At 37.6% G+C, this 12,928-nt stretch overlaps 1 protein-coding gene across 1 annotated transcript in view; it reads right to left on the bottom strand.

Moving 5' to 3' along the window:
* PRKAR2B (protein kinase, cAMP-dependent, regulatory, type II, beta) overlaps positions 1–12,928 on the bottom strand; it is a 108,453-nt gene that overhangs the window by 66,885 nt on the left and 28,640 nt on the right. Inside the window, exon 2 of the mRNA XM_006859267.1 lies at positions 9,772–9,807. Within this exon, the coding sequence (XP_006859329.1) occupies positions 9,772–9,807 (36 nt within the window). The remainder of the gene's footprint in view (positions 1–9,771; positions 9,808–12,928) is intronic.

Genomic DNA, 12,928 nt, shown 5'->3' with positions numbered 1-12,928 from the left:
GAGGCTTTCTGCTCCCGTGAAGATTAAAAGCCTCGGAAACCCTATACAGGGTCGAAGTAAGTCAGAACCGACTTAAAAGCACTTAACAAAAACAACAACAATTCATTAAGACCAAAAAATGTCTAAAAGGGAGAAAACTAACAGTTACCCAATCTTCTACAGCATTATATGGGGTAAAGTACTTTTTGTATTTCCTAATGCCCTTGGTACTTTTGAAACTAAAAGAAGTAGGAAATACCAGTTGATGGATGAAAATGCTTTCAGAAAAGAAAACAATGGGAAGTGATTTTGCAAATGTTCTTTGTGTCTCATTTCTTCACTAAATTCTCATATCTAAAATAATAGGTTTTGTGTCCCAGAAACAATATATTACGGTATTTTAGGTGCATATGTCCTTAAAAGGCATAATTAGAATGTGTAACATTTTCCCACATAAGAAAAAGTTTTGTGGTAGCTTAAAAAGTCATGAAAAACAAAAACAAAATATTGTTGTTTTCTGCTTCATAGTTTAGATGGAACAACAGGTGCTAACTATATCTACTTACTCGGGTCCTGGTGTGATGCTGTAGAATAAGCACTGAGCCGCTAACCACATGGTCAGTAGCTCAAACCCATCAGTCATCCCTTAGTAACCCTCTACAGGGTTACTGTGAGTGGGAACCAACTCGATGACACTTAACAACACAACGTATATACTGATTAATATATCTCTTACACATTGCAATTCCTTTTAGTTAGCTAGTTGTTAACGTCAGGTCCCTAACTATTTACCTAAACAGCACAGCACATTCAACAATGTATCCTGAAATATGCCTAAAACTTCATAGCTCTGATCCTGTGTTGAAAAATGTGTTTTATGACAAAACAATAGGTGGAATGAGTTAGTTATAGTTTAAGAATACAATTTATAATCAATGTTATGACTTGTTGTTAAGTGCCACACTGCTCACTGAGTCAATTCCAACTCATAGCGACCCTGTATTGGATTTCCAAGGAGCACCTGGTAGGTTTGAACTGTCAACCTAGAGGTTAGCAATCCAGTGCTTATCCTACAGCTCCACACCAAGACTCCACAGAGTTAATTCCAAGTTCAATATCAGAATTCTCTGAGAGTTCAATATTTTATTGTGGTAGTCTGTACATTCATTCATTCCCCCCATATATCAAAAGACTACAGTTTATGGAAAAATTCCAGTATCTTTTCATTCCATTTTCCATGAATATTTGAAGCCCTCTTATAGGAGATATGCTGGGGGAAAAAAAGCAACACTCTAATAATCTACAGGAGTTCTGGAGTAGTGCTGTAGGATAAGCACTGAACTACTAACTACAAGGCCAGAGGTTCAAACCTTCCAACTACTTCTTGGAAACCCATACAGAGTAGCTATGAGACAGAATCAACTCGATGACACTTTACAAAAAACAACAATAAATTACAAAATCTTAAGGATGCAGACATATTACTGTCAGAGAGCCACAAGAGTGTATATGGTAAACGTCTGTTTCCAGGATCTACCGCACGTTACCTACTTAGCAACTTACTGAAGTCAGCACAGTGTCTGGGAAGTCAGTGGTCTGAAAATGCTTTCCTAGCACAGAAACAGAAAACACTTTCTGAAAATCTTTACTGTGCTTGTAGCCTACTAGTCTATGCTTTGCAATGAATATATTACACCAGTGTATCTGCCTGCAAAATGGAGAGAGAGCGTGGCATTCTGTTTTCAAATCCCCAAAGAGCGGGCCAGTCAATCATACCATTCACTGAAACAGGTCTAACAATACAATTATTTTATTTTCATTTGAAATGGTTTTTCAAATGAAAAGTTCCTCTTTTTTACCATTTTGACAACAGAATGCCACTCATTTGTATTTTAATGACTTCGCAACAACAAATGCAACATTTAAAAATTCTAATTACTCAAATTTGAAGATGGAACAAAAGAGGAAGAAAGGAAAAACAAGACTGGTAAAGGGAAGAGTACACATCTGGCTACACTTTTTTGGTTTTTAACTACAACATAATTTTTTAAAACTTATTGGATAAGCACTAATTGCCTTAAGATTTTGATAATATCTAAGTTTTCATCATTTTGTCCATGTGCTCCGCCATATTCACAGGTGTGTTTGCAGTAAAGAGAAACACCCATGTACAAATATTCTCTATCGTTCAGCCTGTGTATTTGTCGATGTATCTGCCTGCAGACCACTGTTGTTCTAGGGTTGTGTATATAACAGTATTTACCTCTACCCCCTTTAGTCCTTACAAATATTCACCTGTCTTCATCTTTTTCCAGCCAAAGTCCCTTTTCTTGTTTATTGCATCCCCATTACCCAAATTAAAATGTGTCCACATATGAGCAAAAGGTCATTAAAAAGATAAGAAAGAAAGAAAAGAACAAATTGGATCTCAGAAGAGACTCTGAAACTTGCTTTCCACCATAGAGATGCTAAAGTGAATGGAAGAAATGTAGACGTAAAAGAGCTGAATAGAACAATTCAAAGAGTAACCTTGAGAGGACAAAGTCAAATATTATAATGAAATGTGCAGAGACTAAAACTAAAAAGGAAGAACAGTTGGTAGTGGCATTTCTTAAGTTGGAAGAACAGAAGAAAAAATTCAAGCCTAGACTTGTAATACTTAAGGATTTTGTGGGCAAAACATTGAATGGCATGGGAAGCATCAAAAGAAGATGAAAGGCATACACAGAATCACTGTACCGAAAAGCCATTTCAAGAGATATCATATGATCAAGAGATGATGGTACTGAAGGAAGAGGTCCAAGCTGCACTGAAGGCATTGGTGAAAAACAAGGTTCCAGGAACTGATGGAATACAAATTGAAAAATTTCAACAAACTGATTCAGTCAGGTATGCCAAGAAATCAGGAGGACCACCATCTGGAAAACTGACTAGAAGAGATCCATATCTGTGTCCATTCCAAAGAGAGGTGACCCAATGGAATGCGGAAATTGTCAAACAACACCATCAGTATCATATGCAAGTAAAACTGTGCTGAAGAGAATTATGATGGTTGCAACAGTACATCGACAAGCAACTGCCAAAAACTCAAGTCGGATTCAGAAGAGGAGGTGGGACTAGGAATATCTTTGCTGACATCAGATGGATCTTGGCTGAAAGCAGAGAATATCAGTAAAATGTTTAATTGTGCTTTATTGACTATACAAAAGGCTTTCAAGTGTGTAGATCATGACAAGCTATGGGTGATATTGCAATGAATGGTTACTCCAGAACAGTTGACTGTGCTCATGAGGAACCTGTACATAAACCAAAAGGCAGTTATTCGAACAGAACAAGGGAACATTGAATGGTTTAAAATCAGGAGAGGTATGTTCCAGAGCTGTACAAATAGCCAGAGAAGCTGGATCATATGAAGAGCATGGCATTGAGATTGGAGGAAGACTCATTAAAAACCTGCTATATGCAGATGATACAGCCTTGCTTACTGAAAGTGAGGACTTAACATACTGATGAAGATAAAAGACCACAGCCTTTAGTGTGAACTGCAACTCAATGTAAAAAAAAGAGAAATCCTCACAATTGAAGCAATAAATAAGAATATGGTAATTGGAGAAAAGAATGAAGTTGTCAAAGACTTCATTTTGCTTGGATCCACAATCAACACTCATGGAAGCAACAGGCAAGAAATCAAATGACGTATTGCGCTAGGCAAATCTGCTGCACAAGACCTCTTTCAAGTGCAGTGGAACAAAGTTATCAGTTTGAGGATTAAGGTGCGCCTGATCCAAACCATGGCATTTTCAATTGCCTCATATGCATGCAAAAGTTGGACAATGAATAAGGAAGACCACAGAAGAATTGAAGCATTTGAGTTATGGTATTGGAGAAGAATACTGAAAAGTACCACGTACTACCAAAAGAACAAACAAATCTATTTTTGAAGTAGTGCTTCTAAATACTCTTTAGAAGCAAGTATGGCAAGATTTCATCTCTCATACTTCAGACATGTTATGAGATGGGACTAGTCCCGGGAGAAAGACTTTATGCTTGGTAAGTGGATGTTAGCATAAAAGAGGAAGACCCTCAGTGAGATGGGCTCAAGTGTTTTGTGAGGATGGCACAGAACTGAGCCATACTTTTTTGTGTTGTACACAGGATCTCTATGAGTCGGAACTGACCTGAAAACAACCCTGTGACTAACAAATTACTCACTCCCTCCCACCCCTAGTAACCATCCTAGAACGTTTCTTTTAGCATAAAAACCTTTTATCAAGTTTTTACAACAATAGTCTCACACGACCTTTTGCAATTGACTAATTTAACTCAGTATAATGTCCTCCAGGTTCATCCATGTTATGAGGTGTTTTGTAGATTTATCTTTCTTCTTCAGTGTTGCATAGTATTCCATTCTGTGCTTAAACAAAGTCTGTTTATCCTTTCTTCTATGATCTCATCTTTGTTTTACAGTAATTGTTGACCTTTTAGTTGTATACATTTGGTTTTTTAAGGTCATACACACTTTTTATAAGTGGTCTGAACCCGGTCTGTACATCCTCCCCTGGTAAGGCACAAGCTAACATTCTGAAGCAAGGGTAAATTAAAAGCAAAAGTAATTCCTGGCCTCATGACTCTACTGCCCTGGGTCATAGGCATGTGCCTGATCGCTCAGGGAAAGTGCCTGATAACCTACTGCCACTGAGTGAATTCCAACTCACACTGTCCCTACAGGGCACAGTAGAACTGCTCCTTAGGGTTTTTGAGACTGTACATTTTTATGGGAGCAGACATAAAAATCTTTCTTTCTTCTGAGGAGTAGCTGGTGGGTTTGAACCAATGACCTTTTGGTTGGCAACCCAGTACTTAACCCACAGCACCACCAGGGCTCTTGAAGTTCATGAGAGCATACAGTTAAAAAAGGACTTTTTACAATGAATGCACTGGATGTAAATAGCTAGCTGTCAGTGATAAGGTGACATAAAATGGTTTGGGCTCAACTATTAACCTAAAGGTTGGAGATTTGAACCTGCCCAGTAGTACCACAGAGGAAAGACCTGGTAATCTGCTTCAGTTATGATTACAGCCAAGAAAACTCCAAGGAGCAGTTCTACTCTGTAATACATGGAGTTTCCATAAGGCAGAACTGACCTGACATCAAGGAATTTCATTTCATTTCTGCTAATGATAATGCACAAATACTCACTGCCTTATTTTCCTCTTGAAATCCATGTCATAAACCTTACAGACCAGTTCAAATGGAATTCTATCTGTGAACTATGACAAGGTTCAAATGAACCCTGATAGAACTGTTTTCTACTTTTTACATTGTGGGTATTATGGGATTTGCTCCACTATGAGTCACAGCCAGCTGCCCCACTAGTCCCTGAATGTCTGAAGGGTTGTGTTCTATTCTTTTTATCTCCCTTGCTCGATATTTGGCATATCATAGGACTGAGAAAATGTTTGCTGAATGAATGAATAAATTCACTGGCCAAAGCAGTTTTCTCCCAATATGTACTATCTACTGTGGTGGTGTTACTGTAAGATAAGCACTGGACTGCTAGCCACAATATCAGCAGTTCAAACCAACCAGCTGCTCCTTGGAAACCCTATTATATATAGGGTTACTATACATTGGAATCAACTTGACAGCACTTAACAACAACGACACTAATGTGAGTGGTTACAAAGCTTAAAATAATATACAAAATGAAGCTCATCTCAAAACAAAATACCTGCAAATAACCTTATGCTCTGGTAGCGTAGTGGTTACGAATCGGGCTGCGAACCTTAAGGTCAGCGGTTCGAAACTACCAGCTGCTCCACGGGAGAAAGATGAGGCTTTCTACTCCCGTAAAGATTTACACCCTCGGAAACCCTGTACAGGGTCGCTATGGGTCGGACCCGACTCGATGGCACTTAACAACAACAACAACAACAACCTTATGCTAGCAAACTAGTAAATCCTCTCTATAAATAATTAGGGGTATAAAAAGCTGTTACCATCAAATAACTTTAAAGTCAAACAAAGACTACCAAGACAACACAATATTTCCAAAACACAACAGAAGGAAACATATGTTCCAGGATATGAATTCAGAGATGAGATCTGAATTTCAGTTATTTCTCTATTTTCTTGAGTACTAATATTATCTGTTCTGGGTGATTTTACTGAGATTTTTAATACATAATTTTACAGAGTGGGTGTGTGAAACATAAAGACTTGATTTCACCTCTGAATTATTCTAAATGCTAGGTTAGAGGAAATAATAAAATGTTTCTCTGTGTTAAAAAAATGTACTATAAAAGTTAATGCTTATGTTAGGGCTACACATTTAAAAGTAGTTAATTATCTACATGAGAGAAGAAATTAGCAAATTCATAATTTGTAATTCCATTTTCACTTCTATTATAAGAAATTGTTACTGGGCAGAGCAAGTAATGTTCAGCATAGTCCTTGAATTCTGTCCTAAATATCCAGTGCAGAGATTTAATGGATGTTCATGGGACACAAAGACCACACCAGGCAACACAGAAAATGGTCTCATTATTAGGGAGAACTCTTGAAATTCTAAAGAAAAGTAATTTCAAATATTTCAGCAAGTCAGTTTATAGAAACAAGAAAAACGGAGTCATAATAATTACATGCAATACAAGATCCTTGAATGCTCCTGCATCCTTGTACTCCCTTTAAAAGAAAGGATATATGCGGAAATCTGGTTCAAAACTGTATACCAGATAATAGCATTGTGTCAAGGTTAAATTCCTTGAGTGTTTTATTATGGTTATGCAGAAGAAAGTCCTTGTTCTTGGGAGATATACTTTTAAGATTCCTAAAAGGTTCAGAAAAAATATATTTACATAATTGTGTGTGAAAAAGAGAAAGGGAAAATAGTGTGCCAACGCAGCAAAGTATTAACAACAGGGGGACATAAAGTGTCCATTGAACTATTTTTACCCTTTTCTCTATGCTTGATGTTTTTCAAAATAAGATGGCAGGGTAAAAAAAAAAAAAAAAAATTCAGGTAGTGGTCTGGCCTCATGATACAAAGCATTATTTTACAACTGATGGGACGTTTAACTTTTTTTTAAATTCAGAGACAAAGTCACAAAAGGAAACCAGTATAATCTTGTTCAACATCTACTGTGTGAAACACTTAAAAAGAGACTAACTATAGTAAAGGAGCTCTGGTAGAGTAGTAGTTAGGAGCTGGGCTGCTAACCTCAAGGTCAGCAGTTCAAAACTACCAGCCGTTCCGCGGGAGAAAGATGAGGCTTTCTGCTCCCATAACGATTTACAGCCTCAGAAATCCTGTACAGGGTCACTATGAGTCAGAATCGACTCCACAGCATATAACCAACCAACAATATTAAAGGATTAATAACTAACAGTGTTAGGACACGGTAGAACTCTAGAAAGTTTTTTTTCTTAGAGGGTTTCCTGGTTTTGTTTCAACCCGTTGTCAGTAGCAAGGAGCTGAACACCAGTTTTGAGAGCTTACACACCCTAGATAATGCACTGGACTACAAGGTTGGTTTGAATTGCAAGGTCGGCAGTTCAAACTCACAAGCCACTCCTCAGAAACCCTACACAGGGTTGCTATGGATTGGAACCGACTCAACGGCTCTTAATAACAGCAACAACACAGACCCTTAGAAGGAGACCTAATAATATAGTGGTTAAAGCCCCTGACTGCTAACCAAAGGGTCGGTGACTGAAATCCACCAGGCACTTTTCCAGACAAAAATCAGACATTGCTGGGAGCTTTCCTAAAAACCATCTCAACAAGCTTGAAGATAGCTGTTAAGACCTCAAACTGAAACAAACATAAATTAAGAAATTATAACTCAATAAATAAATTACATGCAAATTCACACAGGAAGTGGGAAGTTCAAATTTGAGTCTGTGTAACTCCAAATCCTAGGGTCTTTCCCAAATAACATGCCCAGTAAACAAGGATGCAAACGGATCATTGTTTGCTTTGTTTTACTTTTCAGAGATTTGTTGGTCTGCTGCTTCTACAACTACAATGAACTTTAAAAAGTAATTACAACAATAGATCCCCAAACATAAAAATTCCTCAAATGTTCAGTAAAAAAAGTAAATTATGTGTGTGTATGTGTGTGTGTGTGTGTGAGAGAGAGAGAGAGAGAGAGAGAGAGAGAGAGAGAGAGAGAGAGAGAGAGAGAAAACAGGACAAAGAGGGAGAGAAGAGACCGTGTTAATGTTCCAACATATTAACTTGAGGAACCTAAGTAAAGCATATACAGGTGTTTGTTGAATTATTTTTAAACTTTTCTCTAAACTTGATGCTTTTTAAGATAAAATGTTGGCATTAAAAAAAAAAAAACTCAGGAAGATTATTTACCCCAAAACTCATAACTATGTTTCTACTGAAAAACTTTTATGTCATGAAGACAAAAGGTACCCCATGCTGGTTGTGCCTTCTTCCCTCCTTGTTCCCACCACTACACAAACACTACATTAGAATATGACCACGTTGGATAGCTTGGGATACAGTTTGATGCCTTACTAGTGTGACTACAACCTCCCATTCCACGAAAGGTATTACAGTGATTTTTAGGATTTAAAATAAACATGCCTTGAGACCAGTACAAACTCAAGAGGATAAAGACGATACCATTCCATTATAGCACCATTTTCCTAATTTCTTATCTTTATAGATCTCATCACCATATGAGAAGGGTAAATTGTATCAGTAAAATGTTACCTTAAAATAGCTTTAATATTATGTAGTATAAGATGATCTTATTAAATAAAATGACTCATTTATACTATATAAACTCCAAAGAAGGTCTGTTTGAAATGTTTTTAACACAAAATTTCCAGTTACTTTTAAAAGAGCTATTTTCTCAAACTAAATGTAGTGGTGCTTCATTGGTCTCTCTATCATCAGAAGGAATTCCACAGAGGTGCATTTTCCAAATAATAATTTATCTAGCTCGATGCTCAAACTTACTTTACTTGAATCATTTTAGATAGGAATGCATTTAATTGTGTCCCATAGATTGAATTACTTGCTAATGATTGTTCACAATGTCTAAGGTCTTCTTTGTAATGTCTCAGGTTGATCACTATGAAGAGGCACTAGGAAACTGATATATTTAAGACAGTGGTAGTCTCAAGGATATTAACAAATATAAAGTAGTTTGCTGCTATTCTAAATGGCTCTGCAATATCAAGTTTTTATATCTGCCTTTTTCAAGATTTTTTTTTTCCTTATTAAAACTCTCACTCATCACTGTTTCTAGGGTGCCCTTCCCCCATCTTCCCTGCTTCTACATTCTTGCTATCAAATCAGATAACCATGTTGCTGTCAGGTGATGTCGAATCAATTTCACCTCATAATAACCCTTTGTAACAAAACAGCTGCTTCGTAGGGTTTAGCTGTAGTCAGTATGGTTGCACATTGCCAGAGTGTTCTTCTGTGGAGTCACTGGCTGGGTTCGAACCTCCAAACTTCCGGTTAGTAGTCATGTATTAACCATTGTGCCACCAGGGCTCCATTTTATCAAGAGCAGAATAAACAAGAGCAAGGATCTCCACTTCAAAAGGTCTATCAGTCTCAGCACACAGTGGGAATTTAAGTTTAGCCACTAAGACATCACTTTCTAGTTCTTGATTATATACCACAGAGTTGCGTTTTCTGGTAAACAACTGTGAAGATAAATTACTACACTACACTAATTATTCTCCTCATGCTTTCCCAATACTACTCTCATTATTACAATGTCACCATGAGGAAGTAAAATTCATAACATACTCAGGCTTACCTGAAGCACGCCTTGTGAATCGGTTTATTACTGGAGCTAAAAGGAAAAGCAGAAACAAATGATTAGAAAAAAAGTCTAATTTTCCCTAAGCCCCAAACTGGTAAGTTATCCCATCACTTAAATAGAAGAGAAATGTTGTTGTTGTTAAATGCTGTCAAGTTGGTTCCAACTCATAGCGACCCAGTAGAGGGTTTCCGAGGATCAGCTGGTGGGTTTGAACTGCCAAACTTGTAGTTCACAGTCCAGTGCTGATTCTACAGCATCACACCAGAAGAAAATTAGCAATGAGTAAATAATACAAAAAAACCCATAAATACATAAAAATCGAATGTTTAAATTTATTAGTAATCAAGGAAATAAAAATTAAATCAATATTTCACCTATTAAATTGGTCCTCTCAAAACATCTCAATAACAATCCCCAAGTGTGATGCTGTATGATAAGCACTGGACTGCTAACTCAAGGCTGGCAGTTCAAATGTTCAAACCCACCAGAGTCACTCCTTGGGAACCTCACACAGAGTTACTATGAGTCGGAAACTACTCGATGAAACACAACAGTTACCTAAAGCTAAAATGACTGAGTTAGAAACAGTGTAAATCTATGCAATGCCTTTGGAAAACAATGTATAAAAATAATTATAGCTGGTATCATGAAAGATTTGTATCCTTTGTTTAAGTAATTTGACTTTTGGAGATTGCTCTTGAATAAATACTACTAATGGAAAAGGTTGTCATCAAACGTTGCTAAGGAAAAAGTACGTAGGTACAAATAAATTCACCAGCAGCATTTTTAAAATGGAAAACAATAAAAACTGGAAACAAAATTTGTAAATGTCCAAGAAGCCTGAAATCATTACTAAATCAGGCATTGCGTGTCCTTGGCATTCTCAGAGTTCATATTTGTGGTTTTGACATTTGTATGCAGTCCAGCGGTCCGGGACATGCAAGTCTCTATACTGGTAGCTGCAATCTCAAACTGGTGTGTGGAAATGCACCTCTCAGAGGCAAGCCTGCCATTCATCTTCCCACTCAACTCAGCTCAGTTGTCCCTTGGGTTCGCTTACATATATATAGCAAGATGGGAGTTAAAAAACAAACACAAAAAATGACCTTTTTTTTGGTTCTGTTTTGTTTTAGAGATTAAGTTTACAGTTAGTATTATATACAGATATACTTTACGTTATCTGTATATATTATATAATATAGATACTATACTACACAGTATATATAATATAATATACACACTAAGGAGTCCTGGTGTGGCGCTGTGGGTTAATGTGCCAGACTGTAAAGCCACTTGAACTTCAAGGTTGGTGGTTCAAGCTCACCAGCTGCTCCTTGGAAACTCTACACAGGGTCGCTATGGGTCGGAATCGACTTGACGGCACTTGACAACAACAACAATATACACACTATACTTTAGTGGCAGAGTGTCATGGATCTACTGTCATATATGATTCAATACTTTTAAAGCAAGACTATGTAACTCGTTTGCAATATGGAAACAGGCCAAGTGAAAAAGAAAACTTAAAAATTTTGCTAGCTCTACAATTCTACTGTGTGAAAAATAAGTATGCACAGGAATAAGTACTAGACGTAAACTTGAGCTATTGACTGTACATTAATCCTTACAATCAAGCTTTATATTAATTATCAGCAACTTCATATGGCTGTTGTTTTATTAAGTACTGTCCAGTTGGTAAGATTTCCAATATCATAAATCTTTGTGGGAGCAGAAAGCCTCATCTTTCTCCTGAGGAGTGGCTGGTGGGATCCAACCACTGACTTTGTGATTCATAGGGTAGTGTTTATCCTACAGAGCCACAAAGCTCACATCTTCTTATCACTTGATGAAAAAATTTTATAGCCAGGTAGAGCCGGGGAATTTGAATCTAGAAGCATCTGGCACCAAAACGGTGTCTTGCAAATAAGAGAAAAAGAAATGATTGAAGCTTGAGATCTCACAATAATGAGTGAATGCTTCCTTCCTCTTTGGTTTACAATGTTATTATCAATTTTTGTTGTTGTTTTTAAGTGCTGTCAAGTTGGTTCCAACTCATAGCGAGAAGTGGCTGGTGGGTTTGAACTGCCGACGTTGTGGTCAGCAACCCAGTACTTATCTTACAGTGCCATACCAAGACTTCATATCATTGACTGCCTCTGTGAAATAAAAAACTCACAAGCCCAACTATTAAAATATTATAGTTTACAGCAAAATTATATCCTTCAAGTTGATTAAAAAACATATCCACTTTTTATATACCAAAATAATTGGCTCATATATGTGCACAGTCATAAATTACTTAAATAAAAAACTTCCACTGCTTTCTTGTTGTTAAGTGCCGTTAAGACAGTTCCGACTTCTAGCGACCCTGTATAGGGTGTCCAAGGAGCAGCTGGCGGGTTTGAACTGATGACCTTGGGATTCACAGTCCAATGCTGATCGTGCTGCACCACGCCATGAGTTCACTAACTTTCTTAGACACTTTCAAACCCCCTGTTCACAATTCCTTCAGAACCTAGTCTCCTACAGAAAGCCTCCTTTGCAATCTACAAGGACAGTGAATGGAGACAAAGTGAAAAGAAACTTCAACCACAGGAATGCATAACAGATAATATAGGCAGATAAAGGCAAAAGAAGGTACAAACCTATCTCAGCCTTGGGGCAAAAACAGAGTAGCCATCCTCTGCCTCCAGCCCACTCTAGCCTCTCTAGAGATGAAATCACACAACTGCCACTATGAAATGTCGGGGATCTTTGTTCTCCTGGGGTCCCTTCTCTGTGAAGCTGAAGGCACAGACTGTCAACAACAGGCTCATTGCTGTCTAGGAAAGCTTTTAGAATATTGTGAGGGCAATTTCAGTTGTCACAAGAATCCAGAGGATCCCCTTGATATTGGGCAGACAAGCTCCAAGATTCCACATAATCAGCAATGCTGTGCAATCCAGATTCATCCTGCATCCCACACAAAGTTCATTCTGCACTGCTTTCAAATATCCCAGAGCACTCATGTTGGGGGGAAAAAAGCCAGTTCATAACAATCTGAGTTTTGACCCTAACATTTATATGTTGTTGTTGTTGTTAAGTGCCGTCGAGTCAGTTCCGACCCATAGCGACCCTGTACAGGGTTTCCGAGGGTGTAAATCCTTACGGG

Source organism: Chrysochloris asiatica, unplaced genomic scaffold (genome assembly GCF_000296735.1).
Source record: "Chrysochloris asiatica unplaced genomic scaffold, ChrAsi1.0 scaffold00032, whole genome shotgun sequence".
Classification (NCBI taxonomy): domain Eukaryota; kingdom Metazoa; phylum Chordata; class Mammalia; order Afrosoricida; family Chrysochloridae; genus Chrysochloris; species Chrysochloris asiatica.
The sequence above is the reverse complement of the archived record's forward strand: the minus strand, read 5'-3'. Positions and strand labels throughout refer to the sequence as shown.